Below are 23,168 nucleotides of genomic sequence, written 5' to 3' on the forward strand. Positions count from 1 at the left end.
TACGAGTAATCTGATAACATCCATTCATCCATCGGGACCGTGGAGGCCAATGGTGTTTACCGTTGTATTTATTCCCAGACTAATCTGCATGTCTTTGGACTGTGGAAGAAAACCAGAGTACCCAGAGGAAACCCACCAAGCACAGCGAAAACATGCAAACTCCATGCACACAGACCTGCGACTGGAATAGAACCCGGACCATGGAGATGAAAGGCGACAGTGCCAGCCCCTAAGCCATAATCTGATAACAAAAATATGATAACTTTTTTTGTAAAAAGACATTTCATACCTCAACCCCGAAAAGTGCATAATTTCTGTATAACAGTACAACTGGGAAAGTAATTCTAGTTGTAACATAATTAATAACTCAGCATTAACATGTTCATAACCTTTTAGGGCGCTTTCAGATTAGGGAGCATTTCCTAGAACACTTGACCCAAAAGGTGGTTAATTTTTTTTCATTAGTGAGAACACAATCGTTCCGCACTTGGGAACTATGCCGATTCCACTTGAAAAGGTGTTCTCGGGAATGATACAGTATACTCGAGGGAATCGAATTTAATTTGGAGGCAATCGAGTACCTAAGAACGGAAGTAGACATCACCAACACGTCGTCACCATTGCTGTTGGTCTCCTCCGTAATATCCGTAGTGTCAAAAAGACACATAACACGTGCAGTCCTCATACTTTGACCTATGCTTTACGAGTGTCACTTTTAAATTTTTTTAATAATAACAGACATCATGCAAAAGTCAACTTCCTCGTTCTTGTGTTTTTAACGTCTGCTCTTAGGATGCAGTAGGTACATCCTGCCATCTGCTGTATCGGAGGGTGTAAATACCTAAGCGTATCTGAGAACGGAGTCTAAAGAGCAATGTGAACATGGTACAAATGAATATGGTTCAATCTGAAAACGGCTTTAGACGCTAATATGTTATTGTTTCTATAGAAACCTGCTTATACACAGGGGCTTTATGTAGGGCAGAATCTCTACATAATCTAAAACTAATAATAAACACACTTGTAAAACGTAACAAAAAGCTGCTGCCAGGGTGTTAATTATCTGGGGTGTTAAATTGTGCGTTTAACGCGATAAACTAGTCTTAACACAATGAAAGATAAATACACTGGTGAAGAAAAAACAGGTATAATGAAGATAGAGAGAGACAGAGAATGAGAAAATCAATGTTTTATTAAGAATAATTTGTTATTTTTTGCAATGACATTTCTATGCAACAATTAATATTCAGTATGAAGTGCTATATTCTTCAAAACCTGCTGAATCCGACTGGAACGTAGTGTTAAAAAGACGTCTTTAGTACTCTAGGGTCACTTGTTCAATTCATGCCTGATGAAAGATACTGTAGATCGTGAACAGAAAATGGTTTCTTACCGCTACTGCTTTATTCCCCGTCGTCCAACAGTTTCCTACTGGGGTTCGGTCCGGAGGTGACCCAGGCCATGGCTTCAGAAGCTGAACACTATTGTCACTATTGTCACATAGCCAGTTTTTCACTAGTTTTTCAGTTCATTAGCACAACTCTTCAGCCTGAACTAATTACTGGCTTCAGCTGTTGCACAGAGAGAGCTATATCACATGGCATATGTTGTCTTAATACCTACCCACTAAACACAATCAGTCAACGGCTTGGACACAGCTTCTAAGTCCATGGGTTTTTTTTTTCCTGCACTGCTGAAGGCGTCCAAAATATGCAAAAATGTCCCATGAAGAGTTGACATTGAAAGCTGTATCTGCTATTTATGCTTTGTAAAGCCTTTATACTGGCTCTACCCTGCTGAAAAATCCAGCGTAGACCAGCATGATTTATATGCTGGTCTATGCTGGTTAATACTGGTTAGTGCTGGTCTGATGCTGGTTCAGCTGGTGAACCAGCATAACTGATGGAAGACCAGCATAACCTGAGGTGCAGTTTGTTAACTAGTCATTTCTGAGGTATGTTTTGTCCTTGCTTTCCTGGGATGGTCTTCATGAGAGCCAGTTTAATCATGGTGTTTTCAGAGAAAAAAATTTAAATAGAAAATAAATCCAAAAGTTTGTGTCCAAACTTTTAACTGGTACTGCATGTGTTTTAGCCATTCACTGTGAAATGCGGAGGCGCTTGGCTTTTTAATGATTTAGCCTTGATAATAAAGGCTTTTTATGTCTTTTTATTTTTTCATTTGAATGCTCTTGGATTTTTTTTTTTCTTAGGATGTGTTAATAAAAAATAGTCAAGGCCGCTGACTTTATGCCTTCATGGCTTATGTGTTTATTTACTGACTATTAAAATAGTGGTGGCATGAAGGTGTAGTGGTTAGCACTGTTGCCTCGCACCTCCAGGGTCTAGATTCGATTCCCAACTCAAGGTCTATGTGCATAAGGTGTGTATTTTCCCCCTGTGCTTGGTGGGTTTCCTCTATATACTCCGGTTTCCTCCAACAGTCCAAAGACATGCAGATTAGGTTAAATGGCGTTCCCAAATTGCCTATAGTGTGCTCTGTAAGTCTGCTCAGTAACATTGTCATCCCAACTGCAATCTACGCCTGTGAAACATGGAAGACGCCTGCCAGAATAACATAAAGACTTAATGTCGCCCAGTCTCATACCGGGACTACATCACCAACGAAAAAAAATCTGGCGCCAAACTGTGTCCCGCCCCCTAAATGGCATTATGACTGAGCGACATATGCAATTTGTAGCCCATATACATGTCAACCCCTAAACACAATCAGCAATTCTATGGACGCCCCAAAAGGGAAGAAGTAAACAAGGGTGACCACACGCAACATGGCGCCAGACCTTCATGGTCCTTCATCTCTGTGCACTTGGTATTGTTGGCCGAAGATTGTTGGCAAACCAATCACGCTGGCGAAACCTCGCCACCCAATGTGCCAAACGGCGCAGGAGGTACTTAGTCTAAGTCTAAATGGATGTGTGAATTAATGTTTGAATGTTGACCAGAGGTCCTACCACGGTTGTAAAAATGTGTTTTCACAGGAGAACAAGCATTAACTTATCTTTGGGAAATTCAGTAACATAAAATCAAACTATCAACAGACATACTGGTTAAAATGTGGTGTCTGTGAATAAATGAATCATGTTCATTGAGAGCAGATGTTAAATAAATCTGTCTGACTTGCAGAATGGGGGAAAAAAAGCTCAGGTTTAGTGGATCAGTTTCGATTTTATTTGCATGTTCATTTTGTTAACCAGTTCACCATACAGTACACATCAGCATTAGTGTAACAGGTTTAGCATAGATTTATTACAGCGTTATGCACATCAGGTGTCATCAGAAGCATTTATTTTTATCTCCACGTAAAACTCTTTGAATCAGGATGAAAATTTCGCTTTGCGTCTTAATTTATCGCGACACACGACAGCAAAGACCTGCGTGGTTGGTGTTTGGGGCTCTTTCTCAATTATAGAATAACAAAAATAATGATAATAATAATAATAATAATAATAATATTAATAATAAATAAAGGCAGAAAGTGCTACTGCCAGATAGTGCATTAAGACAAACAATACTTTACAACTGCTCATATTTATTTATGCACATACAGTATAAACAAGCTTTGTATGCCAAAGAATCAAGAATGCACAAGTCAAAAATATATAATCGTATAACATTTACCGTAATTCGAGTTATTTTCTTTGCCGTCCGGTTGCTTTGTGCATTAAATGGAAAAGAGAAAAGTAAAGCAGTGTTTAATTTTCTATTGAAACCTCGATATAATTTAGGCTACTGTACACCAACCTACACTAAAGCAGGAATGTGATAGAGGAGCAAGTAATATTACAGAATATACTATAGCACTATTTACGATGTTGAAGATTTTTACTTTCCCTGTTGTTTCTCTCCTGCATGCACGGCACAAAATAAAGTACATCGTATAGAGTTTTTTTTTTTTTTTTTTTAGAGAAATGTTGCAGCAGTGCATCCTGTATGTCATCTCATTTTAAAAAAGTTTTAATTTCTGGTGTATTGGAAGCTCTTGAGGCAACTCAGGTTGCCCGGATTCATCATGACGAGGCGTTTAAAATGAAGCGGATGACCGAAACCCTTTACAGCCTTTACAGAGAGGGATAATTATTTGATTCTTCTTTTACATTTTACAGCCCTGAAATAAACTCCACTCACTAACTGGAACTCATTCTGCATCCATTTCTAATTCTGAGCGTTCAGACAGTACTGGTTTCTTTGTGCTGCTCCCCATTAGCATCATAGATACTGTTTTTATTGGCTAAAATAAACCACATCATGAATTATACTGCTCATATAAAGCTTACAGTACATGCGTCACACAGAACCGCTTTCATTTACATTTACAGCATTTGGCAGACACCCTGATCCAGAGTGACTTACATTTTTATCTCATTATACATGTGAGCAGTTGAGGGTTAAGGGCCTCGCTCAGGGGCCCAACAGTGGCAACCTGGTGGTGCTGGGGTTTAAACGTTACCATCTGCAGTCCAACATCTACTTCCTCCTGCTTTTAAGGTCTACGCACTATGGTTTACGCTTTCAGTTAGTATTTGCTTCTCTAGTCTTTTTGTACTTCTTTACACAGTTAGATTTTTATTTCTTAAATTTTTTGCCTACTTGTATTTCCTTGCTTCAAATCATCATGACATGGTATCACTTTGGGGGTTTTTTTGGACTACGTTCACATTACCAGCATGAAATGACTCAAATCAAGATTGTGTTCTGTTCCTAGACTGGATATATATGTATATCCAATATGTGGTCATATGACTTGAATGAGCACGGGATCCATGCAACTTGTTATTCTCTGCTCATGCGTATGGCGTTCTCTGAGGTCATCAGTCAGCACCGACAGGACGGGAATTTCAGAGCAGCGCTAGCAAAAGTTTCTAAAACAGCTAAAACGAGACTGCCGGCTTTTTTCCTTCTTCTGCATCTCAGCCGACTAACTGCTTGCCGTCCTACAGAGGAAAACCCCGAGCGTATTTGTTGCTATAGTCACATCCATTGTTTGAAATAAGGGAGTCGGTGTTGTAACCCTGGTGACACATCGATGTGAGTATGCACATCCACATTAGAACCAGATTCAAAGTCACTTGTGATCATGAACCGTGAACCGTCATGACATGCAAATCCGATCTGACCAAAACAAACAATGTAGCTTTAATGTCAATGTAGCCTTAGTTATGTGTAGGACTGTATAATATCATGAATAAAATCTACACTGCCTAAAGTTACTATTAAAAATGTCACATTTGATGCATTGAACAAACTGACTGAACGGTCAATCGTGATATAAAGTAAGAATACTGTATATCGATAGCTAGTTCGAACAATACGCTATTAAATTGTTGCTGATAATTTTTACATTTTGTGTAAGCCACAAAAATGTTCGTAGTTTTTACATTTATTTCTGCTCCTTCCCTTCTGTAAAAGGGTGCCAATACTTCTGGAGCCATCTTTGGATTAAGACACTCGATGATTTTACTCATGAGCTGTTCCGGCTAGTCATGGTCTCTCTGCGAAAGGTCAGCTGTCAACCCCCGGTTTGAATTCCGGCTGTGCGCGCGGATGGAGGAGTAACAGAGCGGGAAATGAAACCGCGGCCGTAGAGGTACGAGCGAGCCGACTGTTAGCGATTTGATTAACATGAACACGCATCTCATTAATTAAGACTGCAGATATGAGCTGCCTCCTGCTCGTCTACTTTGCCTGTCCTCCCTGCCAACACACACACACACACGCACACACACACACACATAGATCTGACTATCACTGAGCCCATCTGTTTGAGTCTCTGTGTGGGAGACGGTGTGTTTCATCACCATCATCACTGTTAAACTCAGCGTGTCTGAGACAATCCTAAGGGAACAGGACAAAAAGAACAAATACGCCAATGGACAGATTTAGAAAAGGTTATTTGAAAAACTAATGTGTGTGTAAAATGGGACGGTCAGTCGTATCTGTAAAGGGTTTCAGTCATCCGGATAAGAGTGTGTGTGACATGGAAATAATATAATCAGATTATAATTAGAATATTTTTTTATATTTCTTTCTTTACCCGCTTATGTAATTGTGCAAGCTGGGGTTCCCCTGTCACAAGACCTTGAAAGGGCTGATTTGTATTTCTTTGGAAAGAAGAAGGAAGGAAGAAAAAAGGAAAACACCTTACTACAGAACAGAGAAATACGGAGGAAGTTTAAACAGATGTATAAAGAGGAGTTCGACCGTTTTATCTAGTTTATAATAATCCGAATGGTCGTCGATACGATCAAACATGATGTCTGTTTAACATTTTGTAACATTTTTAACCGTTTTGTTTTCCTTCAACAGGAAAGTTTTACGCTTGGTGGTGTCTCCATAACATCGCGAAATGCATTTTAAGAGCCCGAGCACTATGACATCAGCACAAAAATAAAAAATATTACATCATTGTGTACGGGTCGGGTCCTCCCACAAAATTCAGGATGCTTGGGCCCGCTCATTGTTGCTCGCAACTATATTAGTTCTTGTTTAAAGTTACAAATAAACCGATTTTCTTCAATAGATTTTAAATCGTTAGTGTCGGCATATTCGTTGCAGGAGCTGCACGGAGATTCACACCACCAGCACCAACTCATTACTGATTATTTGAGTCTCGACACTCATACACTGTATTTCTTTAAATGATAAAATATAAATCAGCCCTGGCGATGCTTACTCAGAGGCATTTAAAGTCGGCGCTCAGAACAGCGCCGCGTACTCTAGCGCATCAGATCGTCTCGTGCCGTTCTGCGAAAGAGCAGCACCTCTCATCTACACTGTCCCAAAGTCACACCGTATCAATTTAGACCTTTTCGCACGTCAATGCTCGTGCATTGATCACACACACTGCTAGAAATCCTGGGAGGAATTGTTTTTTCTGCCAATCAGAGCCCTGGATGAGGGACGTGAAGATTATACGGACATTAGATTCCGTCTGATTCTTTGACATGGGACGAAAATGACATCACAGCTATTTGGTTCTTTTCATATAGAAAGAAAGAAAGAAAAATAGATAGATAGATAGATAGATAGATAGATAGATAGATAGATAGATAGATAGATAGATAGATAGATAGATTTTTTTTCTTTTCTACAATTATGAAACAAAATCATAAAGTGCGAGTATCTGCGTATTCCTCACTCGTTATTTATGTTTTTATCTGGGAAGGGTTTTGTGTGTTAAAAATTCGTTGTTCGGGTTTAAAAGAGGGAAGTCCCTAGAGATATGTAGAGTTTTTGAGCAAAAAACAAAGATAATCGTGAGCCTCTTATGATACACTTTGTACAGTTTTTTTTTTTTTTTTGCAATAATAGGAAAAGCAGGCAAAGAGGTTTAAGAGTTCGGTGAAAATACACACGTGTTCATAATTAACAGCAACATTTCGGAAAGGTTTGAGGGGAAACCCCGCTATGTACAACACGGCTGTCCGTAACCCGGAAAGAACGCGCCCTAGATTCTCTGGATTTTGACTCCTTTTTAATTTTAATAAATAATGAAGCACAAATTAGCCGGATCTAGTTTCAGAGCATCTGTACGACTGTTTAGAAAATCCAAATCTTTAATAGCTTTCCTTTTTATTCAGATTCAATGTATGAAAAGCTGTGCAGCTCCATAAATGCCCAGGGTTCCACTAAAACGACACCTTTACTGTCACTTGAAAATGCCAGGAGTTGGAAATTTTCATGGGCATGCCAATTAAAAACACTCCCACGTCCTCCTGGTATCTCTTAAATAGCTAGCCAAGGTAAATTAGTAAAGCTAGTAACACATCTTACACGTTTGCCTTGATGAATATGCAGTTTGAAGCATTTCTGTTGAAAAATGTTCAGTATATACGAAGGCCGTTCAAATCAATCCAGGACTCGTGATTTTATTAATTATTATTAAATTATGGTACGGTGATGAGACTTCTTGCTCTGAAATGACTCAGAGCCCTGATCCTTGAAAATCAACGGGTAACTTGAGACGCACCAAGACGAGTTCTTGGGAGGCCAGAGTTTCAGACGCAGTCGTATCATGGCTCTGTTTTTTCTCTATTTTCTACCTTAATGGTGTCCAAGCTCTAGTGAAATACTGGAATAAGTGCATTAGTGTAGCAGGGCGGATTATATAGAGAAATAAAGAGGGGGTTTTAACTCTCATAACTGTGTTCTGTTATTCTGTAAAAGTCCTGGTTTGACTTGGACATGGAGGAGTCAATGCAGTCAATGCAGAAGTTAGCACCTTTAATTGAATAAACCTGGAGATCACTGCATGGGATGATGATGATGATACCTGGAAGGGTTTATCGAAAAATTGAATTCTGAGCACATTCTGTCTGTTTTAAGATAAAATTTATGATCCCTTTTTCCCCCAAAGATCGCTATCTCTAAACGATCCCAACCTTTCCGAAAACTATGACTGTCGTTTTCAGAGCACATTCGTTCCTGTTTTTGTTTTAAGAGCATTAAAACGGAGGCATACATCATAAATATGTGTCACTCTTTTACTTTGCTCTAATATCATGCTGATGTCCAACCTGTCTTCTGAAAAGTCTCTCGGAGATCTGTGTAACTATCAAGAACAAACAGCACGCGTATTAGTAAACCGTTTCCTGCTGTGTGTGGGATAATTTACGAGTAAATATCCCAGAACACGTCCAGGATCAGGACCGGTTCTTACAGATCTCAGTCAGCCTCTGTGGTTTATTTATCACTAGGAAAACACTAAAGTTTGTCGTGACACTGAAATTATCAAAAAAAAAAAAAATCCTTTCAGGATTCAATGCAGACAAATCAGAAATAAATAACTATAATCGTAAACGCTGTCAACTTAAAGATTTAAAGGTTAAGCGTTCCTCGTTAGCAATAGCGTTAGCGCTAGGTAATCAGAAGAAGGGCTTTTTACTGAATGTGAATGAAGCGAACTCTCTGTGGCGATTAGCGGACTGTACATCCATACAAAAGCTAAGCGACTCATGAGCTGATAATAACGCGTTCGGATTCGTTCATTAGAATAACGGTCGTTCAGAAGACATTATGCCTTCGTGTCCCTTCGTGCTCCTGGAAGGTGTCGCTTCTTCTTCATTGGCTTCCGACCCAAGGAATATTTCATTGTGAACGCTTTGACGTCTTCGGGATCTTCTTCGCCAAAGTAGAAATGCGTGTGCTAACGTTAAACTGTAATCGTTAATAATAATAATAATAATAATAACTGCCTTAGGGTTTCTCACAGGGTCATCAAGCGATAATGATATTATATCAGAGAGACAGACCGGATTAGTCTTTAATTGTCCAGATAAAGGACCTTGGTTGACCTCGAGTCCTCGAGTCTTATCTTACAAACACTGCAGGACGATGGAGTCTACAGTACGTAGGCAGGATCCTTCCGAAGAAACGCAGGAGCTGTTCAAGTAAAGTCGTGCCTTGTGTAATGGTCTTTAGGGCGCTTCCTGACAGCCATACACTCACACACACACACACACACACACACACACACACACACACACTGTCTCACACACGCGAATATATTCAGGCTAGGATACACCTACATGAGAAAAAGGGTAACAGACGGGTTGCTATCTTTATCGTGGCGGGACCGGGCGGTGCGGACTGTTAGAACTCGGACAGGTCGTGCCACTTGGCGATCTGCCGCCGCGGGTTGTCGCACACCTCCCTCCAGTGTGTGACGCCCGACGGCGTCGGGCTCTGACCTCCGAGCACCAGGCGTCCCACCACGGCGTTCTTGGCGGTGCGGTCGAAGTCGATGAGAAGGAACTCGACGGAGATGTCGGCCATGAGCTCGGCGGGAACGTCGTACACAAACGACTCGTTGAAGACCGGCTCCAGGGTGCACTTCTTCACGTGTGTCTTCTTCTTAGCGATGCGTCTGCGCCCGTAGAACACGTTTACCTTCACGTACGGATCTGCAAGAAGGAGGGGAAGAACGGTCAGACTATGTAAGGTCATTCTGTGTGTGTGTGTGTGTGTGTGTGTGTGTGTGTGTGTGTGTGTGTGTGTACTCACTGCCTGGCAGGCTGGTGATGTCCATGGTGGGAAGGTGTTTGGCTTTGAGCACCACCACGTTGAGTCTGTGTGTGGCAGGATGGTAGGACAGAGACACCAGCAGCTCACCACGTCTCCCGCACTGCAGAAACAGAGGTCAGAGGTCAGGGGTCACGCACCATATTGTGCCTATTTTGTTCTAGAATGTGAAAGCTTGACAACCGTCATGTAGTTCACATTCTTAAAAGATGCAGTGAAAAGTTTTGCTCACACACACACACACTTAGGGCCTGTCCACACGGAGACGCGTTTTGCTGTATACGTATACATTTTTTATCATATTGGCGTTCCGTCCACACGGATCCGGCGTTTTAGGAGACTGAAACCGCTATTTTTTGAAACCGGGTCCCAAAGTGGATAAATCTGTAAACGACACCCTTGCGGTTTCGTGTGTACAGCCAATCCGTATATTTTGTGAAACGATGATGTCATCACATCACGTGTCGGCTGCGTCACACGTAACAGCAACAACAATAATGGCGGACTACATGATTGTGTTCGTGTTGCTACAAAGCCTACTAGCCTTATTACAGCAAAATCTATTGCTTCTATGCAAGTGTTATGAGCAACAAGCGATAATGGACAACACCATCTTGGTTCGTATTCAGCGCGAAGGTTATGCGCATGCTCAAAGTCTTCTTCTCTGTGTATGGTGTATCTCTATGGCAGAATTATAGCGCCCCATACTGGTCTGGCATATATACTGCACCGTTTTCAGTGGTTTCGTGTGTACGCAGGTATTTCTTGAGACGACGCCGTGTTCACGCAAAAAAAATGATCGGATAGGGAACGCACCGGCGTAGTGTGGACGGAGTCTGAATCGCTTCTTTGCTTACTCTTTATTCCTCTTCCCTCTGTCCTTTACACCATCTATCACCTTCTCTCCATTTATTTTACTCTCTCTTCCATCTCATTACCTCGTTTACTCAACCTGTTCATCATCCTCTCTCTTTTCTTTCTCAATTCTCATCACTCCATCTGTCTGTGTCCAGTCCATCCTCTTTATCTTCTGTTCATCTTTTCTCCTTTTATGTAGTCAATCCTGGTCTTCTCTCTACCTTTACTCCTCCATTGTCTAACCGTCTCTCTCTCTCTCTCTCTTCCACCTCCTTTTCTAATTAATCCTACCCTCCTCATCATTCCTATCTTTTTCTTTCTCAATTTTTCATCTCTCCTTATGTCCGTTCCCTTTATCGCTCCCCATCTTTATCGCTTCTTTCCCTCCTTCTTTCACTTGTCTTCTCTCTATCTTAATTCCTCTATTCTCTCCCTCTCTCCCTCTCTTTTCCGTATATATTTGACCATGCTCTCTTTTTTCCACTTTTATCTTTCCCTCTGTGTGTTCAGTCTGTAATCTTTATCTCCCTTCCTCCTTTTATCGCTCCCTTCTTTTCTACTCACTCTCTCTCTTTCACCTCCTTTCCTTGATAATCAATTTTTATTTGTCACATACACGGTCATTCACAGTGCGATATGCAGTGAAATGCTTATACGACCGCTCGGGAACTTAAAAATCAAGAAATAAATTATGGAATAGAATAGGAATAAAATAAAGAAAAACCCAGCTGTAAAAAAAAAAATAGAAGAACAAAATATAAAATATAACAAAAATCTTTTAAAAAAAATATATAGACAATATGGCTTTACAAATATGGAAAATTTGAAAACTGGTGTGCAAATTGATATAGAATTGAAATAGAAATAGAAATTCATCATTCTTATACTTTTCCATCTTGATTTTTCATCTCTCCTTATGTCTGTTCTCATTATCACTCTCCATCTTTATCGCTCCTTCTCTCGCTCATCTTTTCTCTATCTTAATTCCTCCTTTCTCTCTCTCTCACTCTCTTCCACTTCCTTTCCTTTTATGTTTGACCTTCTTGATCCTAATCTTTTTTCTCACTTTTATCCTTCCCTCTGTCTGTTTTCATTCCGTCCTCTCTCTCTCTCTTTCTCTCTTTTCTACCTCGTTTCCTTATTAACACCCCCTTCATCACCCTCTACCCTTTTCCTCATTCCTATCCTTTTCCTTTTTGATTTTTCGTCTCTGCTTATGCCTGTTCATTTTGTTTAGTCTGTTCACTCTCCATCTTTATCGCTCCTCGTCCTTCTCTCACCTCATCTTCTCGCCATCTTTATTCCTCTAGTCTGTCTCTCTCTTTCTTTTCCACCTCCTTTCCTTATTAATCCAACCCTCTTCATCATTTCTGTTTTTTCTTTCTCTATTTTCATCTCCTTTCCCTGCTTCTCTCGCTCATCCTCTCTCTCTCTTTCTCTCCCTCTCTTCCACCTCTTGATCATGCTCTCTTTTTCCCCTCTGTCTGTGTTCATTCCGTTCTGTTTATCTCTCTCCCTTTACCGCTCCTCTCACATCGAGGACTCCAGTGCTACTTCTGGTTATCACCATGGCGACGGACCGTGGGAGGCAGCCTGGAGCCGGTCTTGAACTTTCAGACGCAGACTTTCTCTTTTGATCTTTACATGGGAACTAAACGTCCTCATGGCACTGGTTAAGCGAGAGGAATTTAAACCTTGTCAGAGGATCTGGCTGGTGTCCCTGTGGAGAAGCTTTTCATATATTCTTTCTTTTTCTAGAAAATGCACATTTTTTATTTAACAGAGTTTGGTTGTTGAGGTTGAGGTCAGGGTCTGGTGTGGGTGCAGAATTATTAAGGAATATTTCGATACTGTACGAATGATAACGCTGTAGGTTAAACAAGATTATCATCAAAAATTGAATATTTACAATGAACAATGAATAAATCCTTGGAAAAGATTTTGCAATATCCATAATATTACTAATGATGACAGCATAAAAAAACAATAATTAAGTAAGGGTTTAATAGCCACATTTTAAGTGTTGTTTGTCTCAACTGGACAATATCCATGGAATATGATATACAATATAATATACTGTACTGTGCAAAAGTCTTGACACCCCTTTCCCCCCCTTATTATTTCTTCACGTTTGGAATCCAAAGGTCCAGACATTCCTGTATGTTCAATGCACTCTTGAGGAATAGTTCTCCGGGCGTCCTGAAGGACTATTTTTGTCTCTCGTATATTTTTCAGTCCAGTTCCTGTAGCTGAGGAGTCTCAGAGGAATTTTTTTTTTTTTTTTTTTTTTTGGTTTGGTTTGTTAAGCCACTTTTAGTGACCTATGAATCATTCGAGCATTAAAAAAAAACTTAAGACATAAACCAGTGAGAAACAGTGTAGATGATGACACACCAGTGATTAGTGTACCGGTGATGCTGAATAATTCTGATTGGTTGGAACAGACGAGAGGGGAAATGAGGTCACTGCTGAGGTTGAGACATAAAAAAAGAAAAAATTTTTAAATGTTCTATACGTTTGGGCACTGCAGTCTGTCACAGTAAAACAGTTGTTTCCATTTCTTGCATTAAATCTACATTTCATTTAATATGAGGAAATAATGGGGAAAAGACCTTTGTACAGTATTGTATATTAGGAAAGTCTATATGAGTGTTATATTTAAAAGATCATATTTCTTTGTGTTTGAAGAGTAATCGATTTGAATGTTCTTGGTATACAGTAGGTTTATATCCTGTTATTTGTTTTTCCTCATAAATGTTTATGTAAATAACAAAATACTTGTAAAATGTTAGGCCCCATATTATATGCTGTACCAATTTTGTTATATATGTTTATCACGTCTACATAATTATGTACAAAATCATTCAGTATTTCCATATACAACTTAAAAATTGATAAATAAATACATTCTAGGAGAATATATGCATGGCTGTAACGAAAGAAAATATATAGTACACGATTTCAGATGGAAACAAAAAACCTAAAGTACGCTCCTGGGATTTGCAGCAATATAAAAAGGAGCGAGTGTGACAAAGTTACCAGAAGAACTCATATTCTCCAGCAAGCTCAGTAAAACCTAACAGCTGTTTTACTTATAGTACTGTGTAAAAGTCTTGGGCACATACAAAAATATGGCATAAGCAAAAGATGCTTTTGCAAACATTTCTGCATAATAGAAACTTCCAAAAGGGGCAATAAAGAGTAGGTTTTACTGAGCTTGCTGGAGAATATGAGTTCTTCTGGTAACTTTGTCACACTCGTTACTTTATATTTTTATGCAAATCCCAGGTTTTAAGTTATTAATTAATAAGTTATATATTAATTAGATATTAATGTAAGGGTAAACCCCTAGAGGGCGCCAAAGCGCCCAAAGACTGTTTTTTGTTGATTGATGTTTTGTAGTTTGTTCAGTTTCCAGGTTACACCTCGGTCAGGTGACGTAGGCATTCACCTGAACCGAGGAAAGTAATTACGTTAATTATAAATAGCCTGACTGAACATCAGTCAGGCGTCTAGCTTTTGTTCTTATTATTATAGTTTATGTCGGTTGTGTTTTCGTTAAGCTGTTATATTAAAAGCTTCATACGAGCTCTTAAGGAAGAGCTATACTTTTGTGCTTGTGTTTAAGTTGAATAAAAGCCTTCATTGAACCGCCAGCTCACCTCTGCAGTTATGCCACCAAAACACTCACGCCGACTAAGGAATCATGACAATTAATAAATTTTTAAGGTATATATGGAAACAAAAATACTGATTGATTTTGTACATAATTATGCAGACATGATAAACATATATAACAAAATTGGAACAGAATGTAATATGGTGCCTAAGACTTTTGCACAGTAATGTATGTTCCTGTAATGTGTTTTTTTTCCTTGACACAGATCAACAGTTTAGAGAAAACCTGCCTAGACTTCATGATGACATCACCGTGGGCGTGGCCTAATATTCAGTTGGATCGATGGGGTTGCATCAATGCTTACACTTTTTTCTTTCTTAAATATACACACTTTTAGACGATATAAGCCTTGCCAGAGAAAGTCCCTGTGAAAAAGTCAATACTACTACATGTGTGCATTAATATAAACCATATAGAAATTGATCTAAACAGAAAAGTCGAGAATCCATTGGTGCTGTGCGGGATAAAATTTATGCACCAAAGTAATAGCGTTCTTATTGTTCATCTCGATTCAGTGTAGCGTAACAACTCGCTTCTGTGATTTAAAAAGGCAAGTCTCAGCCGCTTTCTTTCACAGAAATCCTTCCCTGAGATTAATGTGAAGCTTCGCAGAATGCTGCAGTCCCGCCTTTCTGTTCAGAATCACGTCAGCGTCTCCGCTCCATCTGTCTTCAGTTTCTGCTCCCCCTGCTCTCTTTTTCATCTAAAGATAAGATTTTATTTTCTCCTATCCAGATTACAGTGGAAGAAGCCAGATTAATACTGCACCATACATTCGTTTCAAACTAGGAACAGCTTTAACATCTATTCTAATTCTACAAGTTGTTAAAATTGTACTGGAGCGATAATGAACGCCGCTCTTCCCAAAAAATATCCCCTCACCGATGACGGCAACATAGGGATCTCGAAAATTAAGCATGTGAAAAGTTTAAAGTATATAATTTGCATCATTTTCTATCTCATCAAACTGTTCAGTGTCTTATAGATGGTGCTGAGTCATCACGGAAGTGACCACGCCCATCAAGATAGAAGCGTATCAAAACTCTTAAAGTGAATCAGTCCCAACCCACTCATTATATACACTTAATATAATTATATACACAGGCTCAAAACAACATGAGCTCTAATAAATTATGAAACACACATTAGTGCATATGCTTACAGATGTAGGTCTTCGGGTCTATTTTCAGTGATGAGGAGTGGCTATCTGTTTGCTCAAATATCTTTCCCAAAAGTGCTTCAATTTCAGTTCATGAACAAAACTTTAAATGTATTTATAGAACTTATTTAACCCCAGTTCACCTCCATAGAATATTTCCCAATTGTTCTCAGCTATGCTTTAAATGTAACATGGAGATTGGCACGGTGATGCATGGGTTTTGGGATTGTGACAAAATCCAAACGTACTGGAAAGAGATTCACAAAATTGTTCAAAAAATAATTGGAAAGACATTTGCTTTGTCCCCAAAACTATATCTCTTGAACTGTACAGTGGAACTGTGTCTTGACTGTGATAGAGAATGTGGATTGAATTTCTGTATATATTTGGCCCAAAAATGTATATTATTACTATGGTCAACTGCTCAGATACCTTCCGTCAATATGTGGTTGAGTCAGGTGACCACACTTTTACCACTGGAAAAATTAACTTATGACTTGCGTAAAAAATCTGAGGTGTTCTGGCGAATTTGGTCCTCTCTCTGGAACTTTCTTGAAGGTCCTCATTGACTTTGCCTTTCTAAACTTTCTACGAAATTTTCCCTGTTGTCGAGATACCTGTACCACTGTTGTTGTTTTGTTGAAAAATTTAATAAAAAAAAAAAAGAAGAAATACTTAATAATTATGGTGAATGATGTGGTACATTCTGATTAATAAAAATGTAGCTTTTTGTTTAACTTAATTTAAAGTTAAATGTTAAACTCGTGTATGTGAAGTTAGTTTGTATTGTTTAAATGCTTCATTAGTTTTTAAAAAGGGATAACTTAAGGATGTTGTAAGGAAGGGGCTACATTTAATTATTTTAATTATGTTTAATTCATTTTCAAGTTCTTATTATTATTGTAAAGATCAAGGTCTTAAAATCGAGACAAAATCGGAAAATAAAATTTATATTGAATTTGAAAATCGTGATACAGAATCTGAAAAAATATTAATCAATCGACTAATTAAAAAACAAAAAGTAAACAGCGTATAGTCATAAAACATGACACAAAACAGAACCTTTATATATTGGTGCACAATATGACAATATATTATGTATTACATTTTGTCATAATATGCTTTTCTGAAATATCATGTACTGTAATAATGATAACTTTACTTATAACTTTTTAATTATTTTTTTACTAACTGCAAGCTGCACAGTCAGTACTAAAATAATTAACATGGAGATGTTATTTAAAATAATAAGATATTTATTTAAAAAAATTAAATCATCAAACAGTTTAAAAAAAAAAAAACAAACAAAAAAAAAAACCTTTATAGTATAGCTGGCAGTTTATGAACAAACCTACACTGTAAAAGCCCCAGTGTTACATAAACACCCAGAGTGTTGATTTAACACTTTTTCGAGCTCGTTTGTGTCCAACTGGCCCTTATATAAACACTGTATGGTGTTGACGCAACACTCTGGGTGTCAAGGCGACGCTGGGGATTTTGCTGTTTCTATATCGGAAAACAGATTGCGTCCGTATACAGTGTGTATCACAGAAAACCTTTCGAAAGTCGTGATTTATTTATTTATTAATTTATTAATTTATTTTTGTTCTATAGCATGGCACTGAAGAAAAGACAGGCAGAGTTGGAGGTAGCAGAGCTGGAGAGGTTGAGGTTCTCTTTGGGAGTGACAAGGATGGATACGATCGAGAATGAGTTCATCAGAGGGACAACCCATGTTAGATGTTTTGGAGATAAATGATGTTGTCAGAGAGGCGCGATTAAGATGGTTTGGACATGTTCAGGGGAGAGATGGTGAATATATCGGTAGAAGGATGCTGAGGTTGGAACTGCCAGGCAGGAGGTCTAAAGAAAGACCAAAGAGGAGATTTATGGATGCAATGCAAGAGGACATGAAGTTAGTTGGTGTGAGAGAAGAGGATGCAAGTTAGGGTTAGATAGGGTTAGATAGGATAGGGTTAGATGGGGGCAGACAATTCGCTGTAGCGACCCCTGACAGGGATTAGCCGAAAGACAAAGAAGAAGAAGAAGAAGAAGAATACGCCAGGCTTTAAATCTTATAAAAGGTTTGTTCGTTAACACTTCTCAGTGAACTAAAACTGATCATTATGGGACAAAGAAGAGCGATTTAAGCGATTTAATTTGATCTCGTATACATTTTATTTACATAGCATGATGTAAAGCTTTTGCTGAAACCCATGTTTGAATCTCATTCTGAGTGTTTGTACAGCTGAGTCGAGACCTTATATGCCTGCAAATAAGAGCCAGGTCCTAAAAACCCACAGTGCCAGATGAAGATCTGAAGATGACAGCTAATCTCCCATGATGCTCTTGGGTGACAGTTAAAACCTCTGGCACTGATTGCTTGTTACGTAAGAGCGATCAGGCCACAGGACGCAACAAATATCTGGCAGTCGATACGTTATTTTCTCTGACAGCGATGGTAGAAGCGTGTCTGTATGTGTGTGTGTGTGTGTGTGTGTGTGTGTGTGTGTGTGTGTGTGTGTGGAGAAGTAATGTCTACTGATTTAAGTACTGCCTTCCGAATGGAGGCTCAGATGTCCTCCGAATCCAGAGATAATACACATCTTCATGGACACACACTCCCTCTCCTTACAGGAATATTGCTTAAATGAACCTCGATCAATACACACACTGGCATCAGTTAGGCAGCACTGGCTCTTGTGTGTGTGAGCAGATACCAGTAAGAGTGCATGACTGATTTGGAGAGCATTCGCTCCACTGCGTGTGATTTTTGATACAATATATGGCAAGAGTTTACATAAACATCTTTTATAGCACGATTTATCATAATAATATGGCGTAATTAAACTCTACTGAAAGGCTGTAAACATAATGGATAAAGTCTCTTCATGCATATTTAATTACGTGAGCATTTATTATACCGGTTTTTAATGCGGCACTAACAGCTTTGCAAAATCAATAATAACAACCTCTCTCTCAGTCCTACGCCGGTGTCCTTCCCTCAGCGTCCATCAGGCGCTATTTTAAAAAACGTTCCTCTACAGAGACGTCTTTCCTCCATTAGCTCATTCTCTGCATTGTCATCCGCCTGTCTGACTCTCTCGGGTCATCATCTTGTTCACATCCACCCATACTTATGACAATCACGTACAGTACGCAGGACAACATGAACTGCTAGTGCTAATAATGTGTCAAATGTGCAGCGTTACAGCTAAACTACCACAATCACAAGTCCAAAATAAAATCCCATTTAGTCCAAACTAATCTACACTCTAAGCAAGATACAATGTGATTTTTTTTAGGTGACAATACTCCGAAAAATAACACCCAACCAGACCAAATTACAACACTGCAAAATAAAATACATATTTTTTAATTAACCTACAGTGATTCACACTTCAATAATATATAGCAAAGCTTTGGCTCGAACATTAGGCTCCTCATAAATAAACCTGAGCAAAACCAAAACATGACAATATTAAGTACAACATACCTGGCTCAACTACAACGCTCCAAGCCAAATCAAACAACACAGAGCTTACCTTGAACATTCTAAGCTAAATCAAAGCATGCCAATATCACCCACTACAGCCCCAGGTAAACTACGACATTACAAGGCAATCAAATAACCCAGATACAGTAGGAACTACAACATTCCCAGCGAAACTACAACACTCTACGTCAAATTAAAACACCACAATATAAACTACAGCACCTCCATTTTAACATTCCAAGCTAAATCAAAACCAATGACTACTGATCAGAACTACTCCTAAACTACTGAATAACATTTTAAGCGAAATCCAAACATGTCAATATACAGTAAACTACAGCACCCAACTAAACTATAGCATTCTAATTTACATTGAAGCTGGCCAATATTAACTACTACACCCCCAGTTTAACATTCAAAACCAAATCAATATAAACTACAAGACCCTAGCTAAACTACAACATTCCAAGATAAACAAAAATCTAAACACTATAATACAAACTACAACACACCCAGATAAATGACAACAAAATATAGATCAAAATGTGCCAATATAAACTTTATAAACCCCCCAGCTAAACTACAACCATCCAAGCCAAATCAAAACACCACAATATGAACTACAACATCACCAGCTCAACTGAAACATTCAAAGCCACATCAAAATGTTACACCCTCTACTAAATTACAGCATTCTAAGCCAAGGTAAAACATGCCAATGTAAACTACAATACTCCCTTTTAACTACAACATACATTAAAATCAAAATATGCCAATATAAACTACAACATCCCCAGCTAAACTACAACGTCCCCAGGCCATAAGGAATCACTACAATGTAAATTATAACTAACGTCTAAGCTTCAACATCCCAAGCTTAATCGAATCCCAATATTAACTACAACACCCTCAGGGAAACCACAGTATTCTAAGTAAAGTATACATAAGTATCTAAACGAAGTTAAACACCCAGCTAAACTACAACATTTCGATCAGAACCACAACAAATAAATATAAACTACAACAATAGTTTATATTTAAACCACAGCTACAGGAAACTGCAGTTTTGATCCAGACTATAAAGCTCTAATATAAACTTTTTAAAGTAAACGTCATTGATTAAATATAAACAACAATTACAAACCAAACTACATACATATAGCTAATTACCCTACAACATTTTTTATATAAATCATAAAACTCCAATATACAGTAAACCACAACATTCCTAGCTAAATTATTCATAACATTTCTACTTAACACTCTAATATAAATTGCAATTTCAACAAGCAATGGTACGCGAAACTGTAACAATGTTAGGTTAAACTATCAAAGCTATACTACAGCACCTCAACATTAAATACAACTTTACAACATAAACAGTAACACTACAATATAACCAACAAGCTTTTTAAAAAGCAACACTCAAAAATAACCACAATGCTCCATCACATTCCAAACTAAACTACACTACTCCAACATAAACTACAACAAGAGCATGTCAAACTACAACAGCACTGATTTTAACTAAAACTATCTCAGTGTATCCAAACTTTACTCGCACCTAAACAAACTACATACAGCATCTTTTTACTGGAGCTGGGGCACGAACCACCGAGCTTCCGATCAGTAACTCAGTGCTTTAGCCCTCAGAGCTACCACTGCCCACATCCGTTATTCTTTGCATATTCCAGCTTCTTGCTATTAACTTAGAGCCTTTAAACATTAAGCCAACACTGCCCCTCACTCAGCCACCACTGCCCCTGCTTCTGCACATGACTCATAGGCACACTGTGTCACTCCAGGCGAACCTAAAACACTAACCAACTGCACTAGTGTTAATGACTATCTCCATGTTCTGCCTCACCTGTACGTTCCTCTTGGTGATCTGCTGGCTGATGTGCACCTTGCCCGCGCTAAGTTCAACGCCTGACAACGACACTAGCGCCTCTCCGATTACGTCATCGCGGGCAAACCGGTCGAAGCTCAGCACCAGGAAGTGCAGTGTAAGGTCAGCCAGGTCGCTGATTGAAAGGCCATAGAAGGTGAACGTCTCGTCAAATGACGGCTCCAGGGTCTTCCTCATCACTCGGGTCTTTACATGGTGCTTCTTCTCGGGCAAAATGCTCATCTTCACATATGGATCCGAGCTCCCTGTCTGCTCATTAACAGCTGGGAGATCTCGTGCACCCACAATTGTCACCACCAGCGCCTTTTTGGGAAAGTTGTAATCAATGGCAAGATCTAAGGTGCCCAATGATGGTGACTCAAGGCTGAACGGAGTCGGGGTCTTACTGGCCGATTCACAGCTGCTGCTCTCAGAGCAACAGTAATCGGCCCGAATCGGAAGTGCTCGCTCCAGCTTCGGGGGTACAAGGTGGTTCATCTGCAAATGTGCATGACCCTCGATGTCAGAATCTTGACTCCTTTGCCATGATGATGACCTCCGGCCTGCTCGTATGATCTTGTTGGCGTTGCTGAGGGTCTCGGGGTAGATGCTGATGCCCTTGAGCATGTGAATAAACTTTAGCGGCGGGTCAGTAGGTGAGTCGAACGGGCCGTTGTTTAGCTTAAATGTCATTCTGCGATACTGACGCTGACAGAAAGTCCACAGAAAAATGGCCACCGTCACTGTGACAATGAGAACTCCTGCACCAAGAAATCCCGCCAGGACTGGGGACACCTCTGTATAAGAGAAAGAGACAAATTTAGAGGTAACATATATATTGTACCATATTACTGCAGGAATCAGGATGGAATAAACTTCATAACTCAGAATTAGTCATAGTCACAAGCTGAAACTAAGCAGATCATCACAGACATAATTTTATTCAGCATAACACAACATGTGCAAGAAAGTAATAATGTTGCTTTCCGAAAATAAAATAAATACACATACACGCGCACACACACACTAGTAATGCTTGGTGTACTGCTTAGAGGACTGTAGTAATGCAGCTACACCAGACCAAGCTAGCTTACAACAATCAAACATTACAATAACTGCAACTTTCCAAGTTAAGAGAACACATGCATTGCTAAAATGGGATACTCTAAGTCTACTTTCACATCACAGAGCACATTGTCCAAATTTTTTTGGTCAGATCGAATTTGCATGTCATGACACGTTGCATTTCTAATTAGAAGTAACTTTTATCTGATTCTAATGTGGACGCGTCTGTCCTCTGAAACGGCACACATATGTATGTCGGTATCTCTTTGCTTGTGCCATCTGGGTTAAAATACACCATATTTCAAAAGTGTATTTTTTGGAATGTATATGCTTGGGATTTTGCTCTGGAGGACAGCAAGCAGTCAGTCGGTGTATCTGATGTTTAATTTATGTATTTGTATTTATATTAATGTATGTGTTTGTATCTTTTATTCACTATTAACAATAGGCTGAACTAATACACCACACTCCAAACTAACACACAATGCTTTAGTCTAATACACCACAATCCCAGCTTCCCCACAAAATTTCAGGCTAGCAAAACACACTCCAAGCTAGCCTTCAGTATTCCAGGTAGTACACCACACTTCAAGCTAACCCTCAGTATTCCAGGCTAGCACAACACACTCCAAGCTAACCTTCAGTATTCCATGCTAGCACAACACACTCCAAGCTAACCTTCAGTATTCCATGCTAGCACAACACACTCCAAGCTAACCTTCAGTATTCCAGGCTGGCACAACACACTCCAAGCTAGCTGTTAGTATTCCAGGCTGGCACAACACACTCCAAGCTAGCCGTCATTATTCCAGGCTGGCACAACACACTCCAAGCTAACCCTCAGTGTTCCAGACTAGCACAACACACTCCAAGCTAACCCTCAGTGTTCCAGACTAGCACAACACACTCCAAGCTAACCTCCAGTATTCCATGCTAGCACAACACACTCCAAGCTAACCTTTGGTATTCCAGGCTAACACAACAAA

At 39.3% G+C, this 23,168-nt stretch overlaps 1 protein-coding gene across 1 annotated transcript in view; it reads right to left on the minus strand.

Moving 5' to 3' along the window:
- Nucleotides 1-3,898: 3,898 nt before the first annotated feature.
- syt11a (synaptotagmin XIa) overlaps nucleotides 3,899-23,168 on the minus strand; it is a 28,299-nt gene continuing 9,029 nt past the window's right edge. The window contains exons 2-4 of the mRNA XM_053490055.1: nucleotides 21,097-21,914; nucleotides 10,020-10,140; nucleotides 3,899-9,919 (exon numbers count right to left, since the gene is read on the minus strand). Coding sequence (XP_053346030.1) covers nucleotides 9,609-9,919; nucleotides 10,020-10,140; nucleotides 21,097-21,914 — 1,250 coding nt within the window. The 3' untranslated portion in view covers nucleotides 3,899-9,608. The remainder of the gene's footprint in view (nucleotides 9,920-10,019; nucleotides 10,141-21,096; nucleotides 21,915-23,168) is intronic.

The sequence above is a fragment of the Clarias gariepinus genome, chromosome 28, assembly GCF_024256425.1.
Source record: "Clarias gariepinus isolate MV-2021 ecotype Netherlands chromosome 28, CGAR_prim_01v2, whole genome shotgun sequence".
Lineage (NCBI taxonomy): Eukaryota > Metazoa > Chordata > Actinopteri > Siluriformes > Clariidae > Clarias > Clarias gariepinus.